Source organism: Peromyscus leucopus, chromosome 11 (assembly GCF_004664715.2).
Source record: "Peromyscus leucopus breed LL Stock chromosome 11, UCI_PerLeu_2.1, whole genome shotgun sequence".
NCBI lineage: Eukaryota > Metazoa > Chordata > Mammalia > Rodentia > Cricetidae > Peromyscus > Peromyscus leucopus.
In genome coordinates, this window is record NC_051072.1 from 22,469,974 (window position 1) to 22,493,215 (window position 23,242).

Below are 23,242 nucleotides of genomic sequence, written 5' to 3' on the forward strand. Positions count from 1 at the left end.
TAATGCAATTTGCTAATCTTTGAATGTTATTATTACCAACTCTTAGGATATAAAGAAATGAAAGTTAGTAGTTAGACATTATAATCAAATTTGTAGTCATATTAGGTATGTTTTCAAGGTCAAGCAGAGATGTGCTTTAGATAGACAGGTCATCTTCAAACTCTTCAGAGATCTATAGAATATGGCATTTAAATGTTTTAATAACATAAGATTTTTTTTTTTAATGACTATGAGACATGTCGGCTCCTGGCAGCACCAATATACTTCAGAGAAGATAGAGGCTTTGATGAAAATGCATGTGGAGTTAACTTTGATTGTGGCAAAAGTTAGCCACTGGGCAACAAAGTGCCCTTGCATCAACTGCTGACAGCATGCTATCCAAAATGGACAGACAGGACACAAAACAAAGGACTACTGATCCTTGCTAAGGTAAATGTGGTTGCAGCTTTGGCAACAGGTGTCCTCTGAGGCTAGGACAATATGGCACCATCCCTGAAGTGACTCTGCAGTCTTGAAAAGGCACAGTGCCTCTTTCTTCAAAGGCAGCTGAACAGGCAGTGGACTGATGACTTCTAGTGTGCATTGAAACAGTAGCTGAAACAGTTATTCTTGAAGGAGTAGCTAACAGAGTCCAGCCTTTCAATGGTAGACTGGCAATTAATAAAGGAGATGAAGCCACCCACAAGCCAAGAAGAATGGGATGCTGAGATGAAGCCAACCACAAGCCAAGAAGAAAGGGTGGCTGAATTCCAAAAACACCAGAAATTTCTAGAATTTAAAATCCTGAATCATGACAGGACACTGGTGGAATTCAAGTTTATCTGGTACATGAAATATTCTCACTGGATGTGAAGTTGAGCTGTAGGCCTTGTGTACATCCTACTTCACAAATGAGTCTGTCAGATACATTAAGCCTATAGGCGGAAGATGATGCCCCAATGTGCAGAGAAAAGTCAGATGACTGTCCAGGCAGCTGACTGTTTCTGTCAACTCACATTTTTTTTTTTGGAGTTGCTTGTTTGCACTTCATGTTTTACTAGGTAATATTTCCTTCTTGGGTCTCTGAGGGAGTTGAAGAATAGATAGTTATAGTTACAGTTTTCCTTGTTAAGAAATTCAGAAAGGAAACTCACTAACAGGTGTTGTGTATAAGTTTGAAAGACATCATAAGATAGTTTTCTGTTGGTAATATAAGTTAGGATAGAAAGTGAATTAGGTACATTTTGACTCACCAAAATAGAATAGATAATTGAATAATTTCTTTGAATTTGTCAAATAGACTAGACATTGTTGATGTATTTATTGCTTGTATATATTATATATAGTTATTGTATTTATTGTATTTAGTTTTTCATATATTAGTTATAACTTTTTAAAATTTATTTTTAATTTTTATTAGACAAAAAAGGGAAAATGTGTTGATATTTAATTTGTGCTTTAATAAAGCTTGCCTGGAGATCAGGGAAAAGGCCAGCCACTTTAAGTAAATAAAAAGTCAGGCAGCACACGCCCTTAATCCGATCATCAGGCAGGGTCTCTGTGTGTTCAGGGCTATACTAGGGAACAGAGTCAAGCGTGGTGACACACACCTTTGATCCCAGTACCAACCATAGAGACCTGGAGATCTGTACAGACAGACAGTGACAAGGAAGTGAGGTAACTGGGCTAAGAAAGCCAATGAGAGGGCAGAACAGCAAGGCAATAAAGGCATGGGTAAGACAGGAAGAAGCTTGCATTTGGAAGCTGCAGAGTTGGTGAGGTAAGGTTGGCTGGTGGCTTTTCCTATTTCCCTGATCTAAGGCTTTCACCCCTATATTTGGCTCCATGTTTTTTATTTAAAAAGACCATTTAGAAATTTGTCTACAGCCAACCTTCAAACTCTGTAGCTCAATAGTGAGGCTACTTGAAGCTGGACAGGGCCGTTGTTGATTACGTGAGTACTTGAGAGTTTCTTTCATGGGTTATCATGATTTTTGTTTCTCTTCTCTTCTTTCTCCTTCTCCCTCTCTTTCCCCTCCCTCTGAACTTATCTCTTCTACATTTTTACTGGTTATTAATAGCACTTTTAGGAAACTCAAGGGAAAAAGGTCAGGTTGTGAGATTACAACCAGTCGAATGTTATTTTCATGCCTCTTGAGGAAACTAACTTTATGGACTGTCTCAGTGAACAGACACAAGGGATATTATACAGGTCCAAGAAATGCAGACACTTGCCTACACAGATTCCACATCAGAAGTAAGTAAATACATAATACATTACACTCATGTAAAATATATCCAGAGAGAAAATACACACAAAGGCATAATGATGGCAATATATAGTGCTACACATACACACAACAATATACACATATGTAAATACACAGAGGTTACTCATTGGTATCCACACACACATATACATATACAGACACAGAAACATTTACAATCAGGTACCATAAGCAGTTGGTGTGTACATGGCTGCATTCATAAGTACACACCCCCAGAAGTACATAGAAATAGATGTGGAAACCTATGTAGACAATCACATGCCTTTTAATTTAGCTGTGGCTTTGTTTCTCTTATTAGCACCCACACTGAAAGTGGTTACACCTGTTTTCCACCTTGTAATGGCAATCACTTACATTCCTTAATAGTTTTTCAAAGGTATGTTCACAAACATTATTTCATCTGAAGTTTGTGAGATATCACCATCCTCCCTTGGAGAAATTAAAAACAGTGAGATAGACAAGGGGTTCAAATCACACAGCTTGTGACTACAACCTGGATGGGAACTCAGGTCCTGGCATCCCCAGTGCCCTTTCAATCTACTCTCAAAACGGGGGCGGAAGAGAGGGAACACAGTGATAAGATTTGGCATTAATTTTAATGCAGAAATGTGGCAAATAATTTAGTAGCAGCAAATGACACGAACGTTTTCATTTCTCACAACTGCATTGCAACAGACTGAGATAGCCTCTACCCCCCAATAATCACCTGAGGCAAGGAGAGTAAGAAGAGGGTCTCTTACCATTCAGAAGACCGATGTTGAGAAAAAGTAGGATGAAAGCAAGGGCAGATGGCATGTTTTCCTTCATGTTGGCTCCTGTTTCTTGCTACAGGCAATGTATCAGAGGCTCCCTGGAAGAGAAAACACCAGGTAACATCTGCTCCGTTACAGCCGGCCAGGCACATGCACCACTTTATTCTGGATAAATAACCTGCTTGCAACTGATTCTTGTTCCTGCTTAACGTGACCAACAAAACAGCGGGGAAGAGAATGTAGGAAAATGTAGCATGGGATGGCTTGGTTTAGAAGCACTGATTCACACATGCTGGCAAAGATTTCACCACAAGAGGGCGTCAAACAACAACGTACGGACGCGAGAGTTCAAGGGAAGTCAAGGCGGTTGGCTTTTCACTTGTCTGGGGTTTGTTTTCTGCACTCACCAAAGTTGTTCTATTTCCACGGCATTGTTTAGGTGTCTAAGAGCACGGCACCCACTTATGTAACATAGAGTGTGAGCCCTGCAAGAGAACTATTCACGGAGGGCTCTGGCTCCAGCGTTCTGAGCCAGCTCAACTTACTGATAGGGCCAGACTGAGAGTGGAAGTTCAGGCTGAGACAGTTCTGGAAGTCTCCAGGGATATAGCCATGGCTATGAAGCAAACCTCATAACGAATTTTAGTGACCCTCCATGTGGCCTCTTTCTCTTTTCTGTAAAGCCCCATAACAAGAGACAATGAACTCCAGTAATAATTCAAATCTCTTGGGGTCAGAGTAATAAGTCAATTTTGAACCTGCAGGGCTAGAGAGTTTTGAGCAATTTATTATTAATATTATTATTTTTACTCTTGGAACAGCTTTCAAAGCCTTACATGTTCCTTAAAAAAAAAAAAAGATTTTAAAAAACTTTTTTAAAAAAATTCTCATTAGTCTTATTAGACTTCAAACATTGCCCAGAAAACAATAGATTTGATGAACTATGTGTAAATTTCCAGAAACACATGGTTTTAATCTCCCTTTAAATTTTATTTGTAAATCAAGGGAAAAATATCTAGGAGGCAAAGTTGCCCATCTTAGGCCACGTGAAGAGTTGCCTGATGAGCCCCTAAAGGACCAGAATTTGTCCATTCCTCCTGATCAGGGAACGCCTTCTATCTGTCAAACACATATTACTCAATGGACAATTTTTTAAAGGTGTGTTAAATCTGCCACTACTGTTTGTGAAATCACACAGAAATAGACATTTTAATGACATTGGAAGCTTGGGGTATGTATGTCGGCACCAATAAGCAGTGTCCTTGCATTGAGGATTCAGGTTCAGAACTTTGCTGACCCACTCACGGGCCCATCGAAGTGCTGGAGATCTTTCACTTGCTTTCCCTGGATTCCTTATTCCCACTCTCCCCCCCCCCCAGGTAGCATATTCTCAATCTAATCTACTTCTTTTAAACTCTCGAGGGGGGGGCATTTTCTTTCAACCAAGTGGTCAGAGACTTCAAATGGGTTTTAAATGATTCACTTATAGTCCAGGCCCTGGGCTGAGTCATCACTTGAATTTCATTCTATTCTTTCTGTGGTCCCAGTAGATACTGGTTACCACCACCCGCTCCATTGTACCAGGTATGGAAACTGAATGTAGAGAAACAGTTTAATAGGCTGTCAACCACATGCTAACGGGAGAGTGCAATCTGGCAAGTCCCAGAGCATCTGCGAAATCATGATATCTGTGGGATATCTGTGATATAGAAAAATTGTCTCCTTCTATAGGGGAGATACATGAGGCAAGGCCTGTGAGGAGAAGTCCGCCAAGACCTGGGTGAACTGGGGCCTGAAAGCTAGGACAGGTAGAGGTTATCTCAGCTGTCACTCTACTTGTGCTTAAGGGTCTCCAATAGTGTTGATCTGTCTAAGCTTCGTGTGCATCTTCATCCTGGCCATCTTTAAAGCTCAGCCTGGCTTGGAAGTGGGATTCTGCTCCCTGGCTGAAGATGTTCTATAATATCTCTTTATTGAGATTTCCTTACTCCTTTGTGCATCACAAAAACAACACCTGAGATCACCATGCTATAAATCACCCCTCCTGGGTGAGGTCAGAAAGCTCTGCCAGACAGGGCTGGGCCTGTTTGGCAAATGCAATACTAGGATAGGAATCAAGGTAAGCAGAGGCAGGAGTGGATTTAGTTATTTGTTTTTATTTTCTCTTCTGCTAGGGCAGGATCAAAGAAACTTCTCATTTAAGTTTCTCCTTTTAAAAATGCTATCAGAAACCGCTCTATGCATGTGTAAGACAACAACTTTCTCCTATGACTTCCTGAGACACACCCTGGAATCTGGTCACACCCAGGCATTTTCCAATGCCCCAGCCTCCTGTGCCAAGGAATTAGACATGTTCCTAATGTGTTTTTAACAATGGCTTCCCAACTCATTCCTCATCTTACACTCTCTGGCAAGGTAACCATGGTGTGGTAAGCAAACTTTCAGAGGGAAACAGAACAGCAACTGTTCTTCTTCAGTGGAGCTATGCTAAATGTTATCTCTGGTCAATGGGATGCTGTACCTTTGTCCTACCATTAAGCATACCTCTTGCTGATTCACAGACCAGTTTTTGTGGTAGCAGATGCTAGCCCAGGGATAGATTTGGGTTTTATGTCTCTGTCTGAATCAGTTCTCCACTGCAAGCAGATCCTGATCAAAAACAGGCATGGTCCCCCTTACTGGCCACTTCAGCTGGGGCTGGGATACCAAGGAAGGTCCACAACTTTGCATGATGTTGTAGTGCAAATATTTTAATATTTGGAATCCAGTTAGCAAAAAGTGACCCTTGCATACTCAGCCAAAGGGCAGTCATCTCAGGATCCACATATTACCAACTCTCTAAGTATGACTGTGTTTGAAAAGTGAAGTCTCTATCTATGAGCAGGTTTATGGTGAGCTCCCAACTTTCATCTCCTTTGACCAGAACTGCCTGATTTGGCTTCTTTACTTCTGAATCCTCAGACTTGCCCATCTCCATGCCCCTTTCCATGACCTTATTCAGACTCCTACCATGCTCCACTCTGCTGTGGCACAAATGCCAAGCGAACTCCTTAGCCCTCTTCTCCCCGAGGATGCTTTCTGTATCAGCAGTGGTCCTATTTAGACCTACTCTTTCCAAAAGCTCCTCTTCATTACCGTCTCCCTTTCAGCCAGCCCTCTTCCACAGAGGCCAACAGCTGAGGTTGCAGTCTGTGGTCTGGCAGCTCATTCTTTTGGGGAACTAGAGTGACTCTTCCCTAGATGGAAAACCAGTTGGGGGACCCATGGCCTTAGTTAGAGCCCCCCACCCCATTGTGGAGGCATACTATAGGGGAGGAGGCAGTATGCCCATCAAATGTTAGATAGGACAGACCTGAACTCTCAACAAATCACTGCCTGGTGTTAGCCCCTCGTCCTTTCTGCTGAGACTCTCTCTGTATGTTTCGGCCCACCTAGTCCTTGAGATAATCAATTACAAAAGCCTGAAGCCTCAGCTCTCCCATGGTATGGGATTTGCTTCCACCCACTGATACTAGGAGCTTCCTGTCGTCTCTGCTCCATCCTGCTTTTCTGTCACTGTGGTCTCAGTTTCCTTAACCAGAGAAATGGACCCAATAAGCAAGGAGATTGTGAGGATCTTCTTAGCTCTTAGAAGCCCAATCCTTGATGGACAAGCCAATTCAAGACTTAAAGAGTCAACCTTAAGCATTCCGCAATAAGTTATTACCAAGTGAATAGATCTATGCTACCATCCAAGTTGCAAAAGAATAAAAAAAAGTATACCAGAAATAGAACTGGTGGCTCCTCCTGATCTCTACCTATCCCAACAGTCCTTTCCTGACTTCTAGCACAAGATTCGTCTGCGTACTTTATATCATATGATCACACAACAAGCATTGTAGGAATCCGTGTCTGGCTTCTGCCATTCTACATTGTTGTATGATGCATTCTGGCTATTGTATGCAAATTTACAAAATTTATTTTCATTTCATTTCATTTATATTTCATTGAATGAAATACTATAATTTCTTCATTAATTCTAATATTTTAGATGTTTGGGTTGTTTCTGGTTTTCGGCAAACTTTAAAAAATTGTTTGAGAATTTCATACATGCATATAATACATTTTGATCAAATATGCCTCCCTTTGTCCCCCTCCAATTTATCATCTATCCCCAACACCACTATTCCCTTTGAACTCCATGTGCTTTTTTTTCTTTTAATCCACTGAATTCACTTAGCGCTGCCTGTATGTGCATGGTTGTAGGACAATCTGCAGGAGCACCATCAGTTTTTTTCAGGGGTCACATCCCTCCCCCAGCAGGCAAAACCTTTATTATAAGGAAGCCCTGCAGACATCACAATGCTCACCCACATTGGTTCTTTACTGTAAGTGGTCAGTATGCTACCTGCCATACCTTCTGCTCATTAACCTAATTACATTTCAAACCTCTTTCTTGTTCCCACCCCCCAAATGCAAGAACATCTTCATGTTTTGCACACTAATTTCAAGTGCATTCATTTACTGAGGTATTATGCAATGTTAGGTGCTTCCTTTGAGCTCCCCTGCTCACTGGATCACCTCACCTGCCCTAGGTACTAAATGGTCAGAGGCCAAAATAACTGGGAAAGAATCCCATGTATGCCCTTTGATTCTCAGTTTGACTTTTCTTTCCAATACAGAATGCTGCTAGCATTTAATTTGGAAAACAAAAGGCATAATCTGCTCAGGGTGGGGAGAAGAACAGAAAGGATTAGCCGGTTCACACCATGCTGAAGATTAAGATGGTTGTATGCTGGATTTCGGAGCAATAACTCCAGCTAGGAATAAGCACTCAGCATTTGTTTTATTAAAATGAATCCAGTGCAAAGACGCACACATCACAGTGTGGTAATTTATCTGCAATTAAATTTCCCAGATGACCTGTCTCCCTGTGTAATGCCAACCTGAGTTAGCTCCCATTTGGATAACTGTTTGGTAGTTTAGCTAGAGCCTCATGGTTGTGTGAAAGCTACTAGAAATGGATGTGGAGACATTCTAAAACACCCACTTCTGACTCCCTATATCCCACCTTTCCCCTGTTTCAAAAACCCAAGAGGGGCCTGAGAGGGTGGTGTGCTGTGTGCATGCATGTGTTATGCAAGCAGAGAGTTGCATTCTCTAAGAAGCATTCAGTTAGCAGAGAGCATGGTCCAAATGGGAGCTGGTTCAGGCTGGTACTGCATAAAGGGTAGTTTCATGGAAAGATCTACCTTCAAAGCTAGCTGTGGCAAATTACAGTTCAGTGCTGTATTCACCTCTGCCCTGGAGTCACTTTGACACACCAGGTGCTTACCCATAGCTGGAGGCATCGCTTCCAACTCCAATTACACCAACTCTCCAATTACACTCACTCACCATAGTCCCAGCAACATCTTTCCCCTGACAGAGGCTTGGTTTTTCTCAGCCTTTTTTTTTGGCTTAAAGGAAGGAGAGGAGCAGGGTGAGTGTCAATTCTCCCTGGCCAGGTCACAGTTTGGACAGATGTTGGAAAATCCATGTTGGCCTGGTTTTCAGAGGAACCAGCCTCTCATGGGATCATCTGTCAATAAGTAACTGCAAAAGCATCATGTACTGGATATGATGTTTTGCGGCTAGCTCACTAAGCCACTCCACAGACTCCAGTGGATTTCAAGCCAAGATTCACACTACCAGCATGGGAGAGCTCCCATTCCTACACTGTGTCCCTAGACATTCTGAAGGTGGTTGGGCACTCCTAGTCCACAGCTTCTGCATTTGTAGCCTCACCAAACTCAGACTGAAAGCATTTGGAGAACATTTGCATTGTTTTCGAATATGATATTTTGCCATTCCCTAAACAGGACAGAATAATTGAATGTACCATTTATACTATATCAGGTATTACAAGTAATCTAAGGATGATTTAAAATATATAGAAGGATGTGCATAGGTTACGTCTACATAGTATGACATTTTATACAAGAGATGTGAATATCCACTCATTGGTATCTGCAGGGGTCTGAACCCAGACAGATGATTCCACTGACAGATGATTCTCTTCCTCTTCCTCTTTTTTTCTTCTGCTCTTCCATTTCCTCTTCCCTTCTCATCCTCTTCTCGTCCTTCTCCCCCTCCTCCTGGTAGCAATTTTTAAACCTAAACCTAAGGCCTCACATATGCTAGGAAGAACTTCATCACTGAGGTGTAGCTCCTCTTCACTTCTCAATTTTGTTGCAGGGGGCGGGGGGGGAGGAACACAGTCTTCCTAAGTTGACTGTGTTGGCAGGCTGTGGGAACACAGTCTTCCTAAGTTGACTGTGTTGGCCTTGAACTCACTCTGTATCCAAGGCAAGCCTTGAACTTGTAATCTTTGTGCATTATAATGCTTCCTCAATAGCTAAGATTTAAGGGTTTTAGCATCAAGCCCATATCTCCCTGGATACCAATGGATGATGGATACTAATTGGTTTTGAGTTGGGCCTACTGGGATGCATGACCACAAAAGAAAAAAAAAAAAAGCTCTGTACATTATCGGAAGATGTAGAGAGAGCTAAGGACCACTGATGGGTCCTTAACACATGATGCTGCCTAATACATACAGATAAGCCTCCACTACTAGATCCCACTGAGAGAAGAGGAAACTGAGGTTGAGAGAGGTTACTGGTTGATCATCATTACATGGGCAGGCAGCACCACAGAAACAATGAATCTAGTCTTTGGACTCTGAGTCAACATCAAAGGTAAAATGCTCAGCCTTTTATTGCACTGTAGGCTGGCGTATATAGCACTCCCACATCATCATACCTTATTCTTACAATAGACCTCTGCAGAATCAGAGCAGCAATTACTATCATTTTTATTACTATGCCCAGCCTATCATTCTCATGCCAAAGATGAGGACACTGATATTCAAAAGGGTAAGGGGCGTACACAACAATGACCTTATCTCACAAATTCCAGGTTTCTCACAACTGTGGTGATGAAATATGAGAGCCTTGTATTGGATACACTGCACACCAGGAACTGCTTTGTCCATTTGCTTAGCTCTTATGACAGTCTTGAAGTATAGGTACTATTATTATTTGCATCTCACCAATGAAACCCAGAGATGTTCTGTAAATTGTCCAAAATCACACAGCTAGTGGGTAAAGAGGGTTGTATTTGAACTCCAGAGCCTGTGTTACTTATCACACACTTTCCACTTTAAGTATCTACAGAGGACCAGCTGTCCTACCTTTAGGGAGCCCCATCCCAGAAGCACAAAATGTCACCTGGGCATGAGAGCTGGGAACAGATAAGATGACCTTGGTACCATAGGCTCTAAATTCTCCAAGGCTGTTATCCATCTTTCTTGTTTGTTTGTTTGTTTTTGGCTTTTTTTGGTGGGGGGAGCGGGGGAAACAGGGTTTCTCTGTGTAACAGCCCTGGCTATCCTGGAGCTCACTTTGTAGAACAGTCTGGTTTTGAACTCATTGATATCCTCTTGCCTCTGCCTCCCCATGCTGGGATCAAAGGCATGTGCCACAACCACCCAGTTGTCGTCTCTTTTTTTGATAGGGGTCTCAGTACGCAAATGCACTATCCAAAGGTGGCTCCAAGGTTGGGTGCTGTGGAAGTTCTATAGTAGTAGATATTCGGAGAGTATTATCTTTAGAGACTGTTCTAGATACACTATCTTTTTTTTTTTTTTTAATGTAATATGTGTCCGGATGTGGCGCCCAGGAAGAGGCATTTCAAACATGCAGTTCTATGACTGTCATTCAAGCTGAAACTTGAGAGCTCCAATCAGAGGTAAAAGAAGGAAAAGGGAGATATTGTGAAGGAAGTAGAGGGGCTGTCTCTCTGTGAGAAATGCCACATTTGAGGCTTTGATGGAGGCCACGTGGTGGTGGGCTGATTTGATTATAGTCCCTAAATGTTTTCTTATTCCCAGTCATGGAGAGACATTTATCATTACAAGACATACTCAGGCATTATGTTAGAAAGGGACACACCCCAATGCCACTACTTTAGGTTCATCCATTTGGAAGGCAGTAGCTAATGAGATGTGAATAATTGTGACTACTTTGGCTGCATCTGTCCATCAAGAAACAGTTGTAGGATGTGGCTTAGATTTTCTTTGTCTAAGTTGCAGGGTTACAGTATTGTATCTGATAGTGACTACATCCTTACTCTGGGTTCCAACATAAGAAGGCAAATGGAATTCTACAGCACCCAGCAGAGCCCAGCCAATCCCAGAAGCACCATGGCCAGCCTGCTGCCTGTTGTCAAGTGAGTAAACAATGAATGTTGCTTCAAGTCACAGAAATCTCACTGCTGTTTATTACTATGACAAACCCAACTACCAAGGGCCATATAATAGTAGGAGGACATATGTTTTACCAGATTGTTTAAAAAAGGTTCTTCTTTATGGTATGTGTGTGTGCCTGTGTGTATGCATGCATGCTATTTAATTAAACACAAAACAAGTTTAGATTTCATTAAAAATCATCCCCCTGCACAAATAAATCATTGCTAGTAACAACCTTATCTATTTATATACGTTTCTTAATTTCTAGAAACAAGCTTGGAAGTGAAGGGGAAATTTAAAACAAAAATAAAAAGGTTAATTACTGTTTTCCTGCTTCTTTGGCTGCCTGCTTAAGATTTTTGGAGTTTTGAATCATGGCATTTTGGATCTGAAAGGAAATGCAAGACTTGAAAGGACCTGGTCCAGTTCCACCTCTGCACATGAGGAGAGGGAGGTCAAGTTCTCCCTCCTCAGAGTGACTATGTGGTCTTGAGTAACCCATGAAGCCCCATTGAGCCTCAGTGGCCTCATCTGTAAGATGCAATGATCATAGTACCTCTACCTCAGCCTTGCTGTGTGTGTGTGGGAAGCTGACTAATAAAGCAGGATCTGGCATGAAGTGTCAAGTGTCTCTTGGGAAAATGGCCAAGTGTCTGATGGGAAAATCTTCAGAGCATTGAGGATGGGTTGTATCCACATTTGAGAAAGCTGGTTAATCCCAATGAGAAATTCTCAAGAACGTGTCAAAAATCTTTCTTCTTTCTATATCCACATTTGAGAAAGCTGGTTAAGCCCAATGAGACATTCTCAAGAACGTGTCAAAAACTTTCTTCTTTCTAATTCCTGCTCTTCTTTACCACTTCAGTCAGCTTGCTGAGAGTACATCACAGACGAAGGAAAAAGGTCCAGCACTCATCACAACTGGGGTCTCCTTTCCTTTTGCTCTACAGTTTAGGTTCTCTTTATTACTCATCCTGTAGTTAGATGGGGTCAGAGGATTGTGGTCTCTGAAACTGGGGAGAAAGCTACACTTCTAGTCTAGTCTTAATCTTTAAAGCTTTCCCCATATATATTCTCCTCGGACCCCACCATCTCTGTCTCTGTGTTCCTTTCTCTTCCTGGCCTGCAGGAAATGAAGCTGAAGATTTTGTGGTGGTTCTAAGAGCTCATTCAGTAGATTGGAGGCTCTTGATTTCCACTCTAAACCCACTGAACTTCCCAGGGATGAGAAGTAATGATGTAGTTATCATTGAGCTTTGAAACTAGGGCCTGAGTATTGAAAATGCCTGGTTTTGCTTAGCCTAACTAAACTATGGGTAATCTAGAGATGGCTGTCATGGACAACTTTGGATGGTAACTATTTTATTTAATTGAACAGAAGAACTATGAGTAAATGAAAACCTCTGATGCCTGATCTGCTGATATAGAGCCATCTTGAACACTATTATCAAAGTCATTTTGTTCATCTTCTATATCATCCATCCTGTCATGTTGCACACATTCACACTTGCTGATTGAATGATTGATTGATTGCTTTTAATTTCTTTCTTCCTTAGTGGTGTTTTGGATTGAACCTAGAGTTTCAGGAATTTGAGGTGTGTGGTGATAATTCATCTGTGTCCCCCAATAAAATTTATCTGAGGATCAGAGGATAAAGGTCAGCCACTATTAGTAAAAACAGAAGTGCAATGTTAGCATACACCTTTAATCCTATCACTTAGCAGGCAGGGTCTCTGTGTGTTCAAGGCCACACTAGGGAACAGAGCCAAGCCTGGTGACACACGCCTTTATTCCCAGTACCAACCATAGAGACCTGGAGGTCTGCACAGACAGGCAATAGCAAGGAAGTGAGGTAGCTGGGCTAAGATAGCCAATGAGAGGGCAGAACAGCAAGACAATAAAGGTGCAGGGTAGACAGGGAGTAGCTCGCACTTTGGAAGCTGCCACGTGGTGAGGTAAGGTTAGCTAGTGGCTGTTCCAATTCCTCTGATCTCTGTCACATTTTCACCCCTATTTCCTGCTTCATGTTTTTTAATTTAATAAGACCACTTAGAAATTTGTCTACATTTGGGTTTGCTTTTATTAATAAGAACTTTTAAGATTCATGCTACAAAGGTGAGCAGTCCACCACTGAGTTACAAACTCAGCCTGACTCACTAACAAAAACCATATAAAACATAATATTTTCACACTTTGCTCACACTCTCAGATCCATAGGAAGGAAAATAACATGTGCCCTTGAACCAGGGACTTCTTTCTTCCTATCAAGATGCACTTCAAATTACTAAGGAATGTGTTCTGAGACCTTGGTGATTCCTCCAATACCATTTCATGTGCATTAACTTATACTCAGGGATAGATGTACTAAAATGTATAAGATTTGGCTACAAGGAAGTTGGCTAGTAGCCAAAATACATAAACATTTTAGTTATTGGAAATTGAGGAAATATGAAGGCTCTCAAAAATAGACAAAACTTTGATTGTATAATTTTCAAATAAAATAATGACCCTTATCCAAGTCCTTTCAAATTTTGTTCATTCTTTTTTTCAATGAAAACACATTCAAGGGTAGCACATATACCTAATTTTCTAAAACATGTCCCCCCAATAAAAATTTTATTTTAACCAATTGTATACACATATAAAAATTATTCACTTCTATAGCTTCTTAATTGAGGTCACTGGTGAACTTATCAGTTGTAGTGAGCTGCTGTGTATAGATACAGGATACTATATAGAAAATAAATATAGACCAAAGAAGTTTTGCTTAAATCAAATACCTGGGACTCAGTGCCTAGACATCTTCTTGTTAGCTTTCTTTTCTCCTTCTCCTCATCTTTCCATCCTTCACTGTTTTTGCTCCCTTAAAGCTTTAATTTAATGTGCAGTGGCTGTGTTTTTGCTACTTCACTCCCTCTAGCAAGTATGACAGCCCCTTCTACTCCAGCGTTGCCTGTGTCCTGTAAAGTCAGAAACCGAACATGAAAAATGCAAATCTGGAAAGTGGAAGCAACTTAAAGGATGGCAAGCAGCTGCGAGGGAGGACTGAAGGAATTTCCCACCAGTCCTGTAGATGAACAGGTTTGGTTACATCTATTGTGTCCAGATATCTATTCGGTTTTGCTTTCTGGATCCCACGTGCATTCCAGACAGTTGAGCTGCTTATCTGAGCTTTAAATAGTGGTACAAGGTAAAAGCAAGAAAACAGGCCCCATGCCCAGGAGGAGCCAGACAAGACAAGACAAACTGGACTCCTTGTTTTTCTTTTTGGGGGGGGGGGGAGTAGAGGAGAAATGGGTAGGGAGGTTGGGGGGATATCTGAGAGGAATTAGGAGAGGGGAATAAATATAAATAAATATCTTGATCAAGATATATGAAAATTTTCAAGAATAAATAAAATATTTTAAAAATAAAACATCAGTTTGAGAAATTGAGCATGCTAAAAGCTTAAAATTCAAGGGTGGCTTTCACTTATAGAAGGATACTTCTCTGCATCTTTGTGTTTCTTAAGTCCTCCATGACACTGCTGTTTATCAAGCCAACTGAAGCCCCAGCTTCCACTTTACTAGTAGTCGTCCCTGGCCTATGAAATACACCAGGTCTATGCAAACATTTGCACACTTTTCTATGACAACAATGACTAGGCAAATCCCAGCAAATCATTCTTACTCTTTGGTTTAAAAGAATAAAATGATTGCTTGTTTGCATAGCATTTAACCGATGCTGTGCCTTATGACCACTACTCTCTGAACCCAGGAAAGGGATAATAGTTTGGGAAGTCAATACTGAAGGGTCAGTCCAATTCTCCTTCTCTCTACAAACACTTCTTGGGCATTTATCCATGATGATTTCCATCTGTGACCTGGCAGGCACCTATTGTAGTGCCATACTTGTCAGCCCAGTTTTAGAAACAGAAATTGATTTTAATATTATGAAACCAATGGGATGTGGGGGAAATGGCTGCTTTGATGATATTCTTAGTTCTGTCAACAGCCAATTTATTTGAAAGCCAAAATATAATATCTTGGGATGCTTTTCCTAGGTGTAATTAAGTGGCAGGGCTTACTCATACCTGGGTGTTTGGAACAGACTGCTGAACGCCTTTTATGGTCTAAAGGATGACATTATAATCTCCACTTTTTATCTGAAACTGTAGGTTCATGTACCAGGCACATGGAACCTCAGGGGCCCAGCAAATAAATATGGGAAGAGAAGTAGGCTATGGTCACTCTGTATCCTGCACAACTCAGGTGAAGGATTTCCAGCCTTAGCACCACTGTTCTGAGTCTATGGTAGTGCTTAAATATGAAAAAATGAAGGATGAGTATTACTCCCCACCCATCTGGAGACTATACTCAGCCTTTTGTTATTCCAAGTATTAATAAGAGCAAAGATTTTGTGGTTTACCAGGCTGAGGGGTTCCCTAACCACTATATGTCAGCTACTTGGCCAAATTTCTTATTAAACATCTGTCTTTCTCCTCCAACATTTGCTATGTTTGTTCCCTTTATTTTCCCTCACACCTCCTTAAGTCCTTGCCTCCTGTTATGGTTCCAAACAGTTGCGCAATCAGCCTCTGCATTCATAGCGAATTCACCAAATAGCCACACTGATTTCTAGAGAAATGGTAGCCAGCACATACCACATACTATTTCTATCATGTAGTGTGTTAAAATAAACAAAGATGTTTCTTTTTCTACCCAGGACTCCAGCTACTAGAAAGCGTGACATCTCCATGATACTTTAGAAGCAGTGAAGGTGGGTTCATGGTCACCCAATAGAAAGACCAGGTATCTCCTCATTCCCTGTTTCAGTCCTCATTCAGGCAGACACTCTGGGTCTCATAAAGCTGGTGTACATAGTAATGCTAATGAATTTGACTTATCTTTCTGCAGTTCCCTATCCCTATAACCCTTCAGGCTAGACTAGAAACTCATTGATTCAGTGTGTGTGCGTGTGCGTGTGTGCGTGTGTGTGTGTGTGTGTGTGTGTGTGTGTGTGTGAGTCCTCATATTTAATTCAAAGCTGTATATATTGGTACTCAATAAATGGCTCAGAAGAAATGAACTGTTTTGAGTGTTTGCTGAATGTAGAGAGGGAAGATGGCAAGGATTTAGGGCTTTTAAAGAGCTACTAATATTACAATATTTGGCCAAGGAAGGTATATTCTATTTGGGTGGTTCAAAAATAGATAGTAATGGTATTGCTTGTTTTAATGGAATTACTAGTTTTCAACATTTTTCATATAAAATATTTTATTTCGTTGCTTTTTCCAACCCTTGGGGATTTCAGAATGTTATCACTGAGTGTATAAATGCATTTGGATTAGTACCTTGTCTTTTGATTGTAAATTGGTTTAACTTTTCTCATAATAGGTTAAAAGTCGCAAGAATATTACATACACAATGAGTCAGAAAATACCCTTCAGAAAGTTATCCTGAGTGAATCTAGATACACAAAACATTTCTTGAATAAAGAGATTGATTTTCCCCAGTGTTATTTATAAAAACAAATTGTTAGAAAACAATTTTAACATCAGACCCTAAAGGACTGCTTAACTAGATCATAGCATAGACAATGGTGGAATATTACTTAACCCTTGACATAATGTGATTAAAATTTCAGTGATTTCCTAAGGTGAAGTGTAGCAATAACTGGGCACATGAAATAGACATGCCTGATCTTAATTCTGACATATGCTTCTGCATAGGTGCATAGACACCAGCCATGAAACACACTCATGCCAACACAGTAGCAGTGATTCCCCCGGGGAGGGAGTGATTACTCTAAAATAGGTAACGATTACTTTTATAATGTAACAAAATGAGAAGTGACTGCTTTTGCAATGGAGGAGATGCATTTCAACAGCATCAATCACTTAACAACAAGAAAAGCCTCACTAATGAAAACCTGACATTTCGTGGTGTGAACAGAAGCTACCATATAGGAATGAGTCCTGTGTCTCCAGCAGTACATCCAGCAGTGGCTGGTAGCCAACCTTCACGCATCAGCTTTGTAGCTGAGCATGTGCCTGTCTCTTGGGCTATAGTGAAGATTTCAACAGCTCTCTCACCCACTGGCTGCTCAGTTGCTTTTAAGATTCACTCCCACTTTCCCTAATTCCTTTACTGTGTCTGAGTACATTTAAAACACCCAGGGGAAATCAGCTATTGTTTGCCATTCAGCTCTGACAAGTAGGTGAAAGGCAACTTCACAGAAAACATCTTCTTCAGGCCCCCGAGAAGGGCCAGGCCATCTTATACAAGGAAATCCAGTAAGTTCGGTGGGACTCTTGGTCTGAGATTCTGTGTGCAAATTTTTCTCCGACTCCTCAGCTTCTGTCAGTGATTGTAATGCAAAGCAACAGGGACTGGAAGTCTAAAGGACACTAAAAGGAAGAGCACAGACAAGGCCAAGAATGTAGAAAGTCTGCATGTTTCTCCCACCTCATAATGCTCAGGACCAGTCCCAAAGTCAACCCTCCTCCCTGTGCTCCCCTAAGGAGCACACCCTGTCTCTACCTCATTGAGTTACCCTTTGTCACTCATGAACAAGATGTTCCTTCAGACCTACTTCTGCACTCAAACATCTGGGCTACTCATCTGTCAGGATAATTGCCTATTTCTCTTGCTGGCTTTTCCCTTCTCCCCTTTCCATTTTATTCAGTTTCTTTTAGAAGCTCTCTCTTAGCAGAAAAGGTATCAACCCAACCAGAGAGTTAGCAGCCCAACCTGAGGCTAGCTCTAGGAGTAGAGCAAAAAACAAACAAACAAACAAAAAACAAAAAAACAAAAAACAAAGCAAAAAAAACTCTTCCATTTCAAAGTACTTCCAAGATAATTTTATTGAGTGGAATGGAAAGAAGTGAATAAAGATTCAGCTGTGTGTGTGGGTAGGCAGATTAGAGAACAGGTAGATTGACCCATTTTAGTGGTTGTAATGTCCAGCTATCCATCTATCCATTTATCCATCCATTCATCCATCCATCCACCCACCCACCCACCATCTATCTACCATTGATCCATCCATCTACCCACATACCATCCATCATCTATCTACCCACCTACCATCCATCCATCCATCCATCCATCCATCCATCCATCCATCCATCCATCTTTTTATCCAGGCACCTATACTTAGATGTAAGAACCAGATGCAGAAATACAATCTTGTGCAGAAAGAATTCTTCTAGTATATATGTACAGTCTCTCAAAGAGAGAGAATCCAGTAAAATACACACACACACAAATGACAGGAGAAGGAAGAACAAAGCTCTGCAGGTGCCATGACAATAGCAGGAAGATCTGACCTGGTCAAGGAGATAAGGTTGCTTCCCTGTGGAGGGTGCCGCTCAGCAGAGAACAAGCTTTCTCGTCTTGTCTATGACACAGCCCTGTCCACAAAATGAGTCCAGCAGATATTGCTGTTTTTTTTCTCTCTAGCACCCACTTCTCCCTTTGTTTTTATGCAGAGTCCAGTCAGGCATCAGGTGTCCAGCCCCAGGGGATGAGGAAGTAGCAAGACAAGCTAATCAAGGTCATTGTATTCATTTTTTTTTTTTTTTGTCCAAAGATTATATTAGGAATGGCCATCCCACTCAGTTCTGGTCATTGAGGCATAGCAGAAAATTTCCTCTCTGCTGAAAAAAAGAGAGGGGAGTGGAGTCCCCTCCCTAACCCTCACCCTGATTCTGGGTCCTTGGAGTTATCATGACCTGCTAAATCAAACCTAAAACTGATTTTCCCAGAGCTTCTTAGGAGAGTGCTACGTGCCCAGTGTTTAATCCACCTTTAGCCAGGCATGCTATGGCTTGCAGGACAAAGTATCCTCCCTGGGGCCATGGCACAAAAAGATGCGAAAGAGGCTTAGAGTCTGCACTCACTCAGCCCTAGGAGAGTGTGGATTGTCCGGAGCATGGCCCGCTTGCTTTGGGCATACAGCAAAACTTGGCATAGGCAGCTCAGTAGTCTCATCATTAAATGTTGTGGCTTAGATGTAGAGAAAGCTTCTTCCTGATAGAGAAACACTGGGGTTCTTCTGCAATGGAAGGAAAGGGGTGCATTGCTAGGTGTGGAGTGCCACAGAGGCGTTTAGTGAGTGTATAAAGAGTGGATGAAGTCCTGAGTGAATGTGTATTGTTTGACAGGGCCATGTCAAAGACCAATTCCTCAGATCCATAGGAATGGCAGATTCCACCCCTAGGATGAGGCTCCAAGGGATGCAAAAGTTTTCCTCTGGTCCGAATGCAAATGCTGCCAGTGCGTACAAGTAGGCCAGTTGATTAATGTGGACAAGAAACAGCAACATGACTCCCTCCTCCTGGATGTTTACATCCCGAGATTGCTTGCCTATAGAGACTTCTTACTAAGACTAGCTACATTCCTCCCTGTGCTGTACATATAAACAGGCTGAGGTTCCAGGTTCCTGTGTGGAGTTGGCGCCATTCTGTCAGTGTGCAGAGCCCAGCTGACCCCAGCGTTTCTGTATGTGTGTTATGCTTGTCCTCTTATCATTTTCTTGTTGCACCCCTATTCAAGTTCCCAGGCCAAAGCCATGATGGATGTGGAAGCTAGAGGCCTGACTTATTGGGAATGATCACATTTAAAGTGACCATTTTATTTTTGCCAGCGTCTTCAATATTACGTTATCTAAATAGCTTTAGAATTTCTTTCCTATTTAGTCTTGTGGTCAGTGGTGGATTTAGTGTTAGAGGTCATTAGACATAAAGGCCGTAGTTACTCTGTATATCTTTGTGTGCTAGAGGAAAATATAGAATCCAGTCTTCCATGTAGCCAATTATGCGAATGACTACTATGCATCATGAGTTATAGTGCATTCAAATGTGAGACTACGCTGTATTTGGCCACAGGATGTTGAAAGTCATGTGAATGGAAACACTCAAACTCAGTTTCCTAGAAAAATAAATCTGCCACGACTAAGGGTATCTCAAGGCAGACAGAAAAGCAGCGTTTCCCTCCTCTCTTTCACCAAGAAGACAGACAGTAGACCTAGTGTGCACACTGACAAACATTGGTTTCCTTCTGCAATTACTGAGTGTGAGTGTTCGCTTGCAAGAAGGGATCTTCTGGGAAGAGCAGCTCCAGCTTTAGTGGAGCTTCATGGCTTTTGTCTCCTCTTGCAGCAGTTTGAGTAAACAAGGCAGAGTCAGTGAGCTTTGGGAGACTCTATGCAGGGATGGAGCTAGATATGTAGGTTGAGTTTGCATCCATGGGGAGGTCCTAGGCTTGGGGATGACTTGACATAGGGAACTGAATGGATGCTAAGTGACATGTATCAACTGAGAGAGGGGTTATGGACTGCAGACAGGTTAGCTGGGTGTTTTCTATGGTTGGTCCTGATATTCACCAGCCATGCTAATTATGGCTTGTTCCTTTCTCTTCCTGGGCTTCCATTTTTTTTTTTTAAATAAAGTGCAGAGGGCCATATCTCCTCTACTTCCCTCAGTGAATGACTGAGGCTGAGACTGAGATGAGTGACTTTTGTGAAAGTACTCTACTTGTCTATAAAGTGTTATGTAAGGATGAACCACTGTTTCCATTAGTGGGCAATGACCACTCCTCCACTGCTATGACTAAGGGACAAAAATTGCCCTGGATACTGACTGTGTTCCTTGGACTCTCCCTAAAAGCATAAATCGCAATGGAGATGATTCTTTTTCCTTGCATTGCTTTTTTGATTTGAATAATCCCAGCTCTATGTGGACTCTTGAGTATGGTCTCAGGATCTGATGCCACCAGAGTGCTCATTTCTCTTTGTCTGGGAACTCACTGACTCCTAGGTGTGAGCACTGCTTAGGCTCCCACTTGCCTCAGTATTCAGAAGCCAGTCTCTTGTTTCACCATGAGTCCACAGAATCCATAGACAGCCAGGGAGAAAATGGGTCTCCAAGGCAGCCCTGGTCACTCCTTCATTTCCTGGAGCTTTGTGGTAGAGACTGAATGTTTCTTCATGGCTGGGCACAAGTTGACATAATGGCTGAGGTATTTGAAGCATTCTGATCTCCCTTTCGCTTTCTTTTAGGATCCTATTCTGTCACCCCTCCCTCGCTGCAGAGCCTGAACTGTCTCACTTTCCCAGAACTCCTCAGTGGGATGACCAGCTTGTTCCAGTATAAACCTCTGTGATGATGGAAGTATTCTAGATGTTCCCTGTCCAATAAAATGACCACTAAGCACATGTAGCTACTTAACATTTGAAACAGATTACATATAACTGATGAGCTGAATCTTTAATATTTAATTTCAATGGACTTACATGTAAATCGGCATATGTGGCTAGTGGCATGGGATTTGATGGCCTGTGTACTCAGTTTCTCTACTATGACCATAATTAGTCTCCTCTAGGTTCCAATCCCTAGCCTTCTCAGAGAAGCACAAGAAAGTCCATCTCATAAACCAAGTGCTAGGCAGAAATTAAGGTCCTAATCCTTGTAGGCAACTGTGTAGCTCTTTTTCCTTTCTCTTGTCTTGTGGATTGAACCCAGTGCCTCACACAGACTAAGCAAGAGCTCTACCAGTGAGCTACATGTCTATATGCCAAGACTAGCACACAGGTTTTGAACAACACCATGCTTTAGTCAAAGTAGAAGCCCAAGTGGCAAGAATTGGGGAAGGTAGCAGAAATTATGATATGTAAAGAGATGATGGGTAAAGAATTTTACATGCACATTAAAGCATGCCCAATAGATGGCATACCCCTTCCCCCCAGTGCTCTGGGATGCTTCTAAGCTCTTTTGTCTCTCACAAATCTGGCAAGATTTTAGGTCACAAGTATATGAGCAGGAGCTAGGAAAGAATTGGAATGGGCAGATCCTGGAGGATGCCAGAGTTCTTGCAAAAGGATGTAAGGTGCCAAGTAGGTTGGTGCTTTGTTCTGCCTTGCTATGGAATGATCACAACCATTGGGACATAACTGAAAAGCTGGAGATGAGAAAGTAGCTTACAGAGCTCACAATGGACCACGGTATTTTTGTTAGGATGTTGAACAAGAGTTGAAGCCCAGCTCTTAATCTGAGTCCCAGCCTTTCAGGGGAGTGTTCATGAATGTTGGTTCCTGGATGTTCTTTTCATATTGAAACTGGACTGTGTTGCTGTGTGTCTTGGCTTGTCTTAAAATTGCCTTCAAGTTCCTGCCTGTGTTTTCACTGGTACACACTGGCATCAGGATAATTTTGGCATGTCAATTCCAGGTTGGGTAAAGGGTGGAGAACATGGGGTTAGGATTGATGCTACAGAAGGTCAACCAAAAGTATAAAAGGGTCCTGGGGGACACTTGGAGATGAGAAAGCAGAGATCATATCAATGTTTGTGTTTTGGGATTTGCTCTTAGGGACTCAGTCTCCTGTTCTAACCATAGACACATCTGCTACCAACACCCCACCTGTTCTGTACTGTTTGGAGTGGAAAAGATGAATTTTAATTAAGCCACTGTTTAGACTCTATGTTTTCCTGCTTAAAAAATTTATAAAGTCAGTAAGAGACATTTTTTTTTTACACAATAAGTAAGTATACATAAAGTTAAAAAAGGAATTAGCAGAGAAATCTCTGTGTGTTTGCAGTACAGTTCAGATTCCAGTTTTCTGTACTTGTCTTCTTGGGGAAAGATTTTTACAGTGTTTAGTATAACCTTGTTGTCTCCCAATTTGTCTATCTTTTGAGTATTACAGACCATGTGAAATCAAGGGACAGAGCTCAGAATGGAGGAAGGAGTGCATAGAAGTTTAGCTGGATTGATCCATTAGTCCTTATGCCCATGGACCATCCAGGGAAGTACGTCCATGTCACAGGAATCTCTTGTACCCAAAGTGTCTGGATGACTTATGGTATCCTTTCTGTAGACATTTCCTAATGTCCACTCTGCACACTATGAATTTCAGTCCATTTAAATGAAAAGACAGAAGGTCCTGCCAGGGCTGAGGTAACTTAGAGAAGTTG

The 23,242-nt window shown here is 41.7% G+C and overlaps 1 protein-coding gene across 6 annotated transcripts in view; it reads right to left on the reverse strand.

The window, feature by feature from the left end:
- The window catches only part of Prlr (prolactin receptor), a 175,589-nt gene that overhangs the window by 35,871 nt on the left and 116,476 nt on the right, over positions 1-23,242 (reverse strand). For 5 of the 6 annotated variants that reach the window (XM_028895079.2, XM_037209389.1, XM_028895077.2 and 2 more), the window contains exon 3: positions 3,008-3,117. In XM_028895079.2, the coding sequence (XP_028750912.1) occupies positions 3,008-3,074 (67 nt within the window). In that variant the 5' untranslated portion in view covers positions 3,075-3,117. Of the gene's footprint in view, positions 1-3,007; positions 3,118-18,597; positions 18,838-23,242 lie in introns of those variants that run through there. The other variant, XM_028895078.2, reaches the window with a different exon arrangement.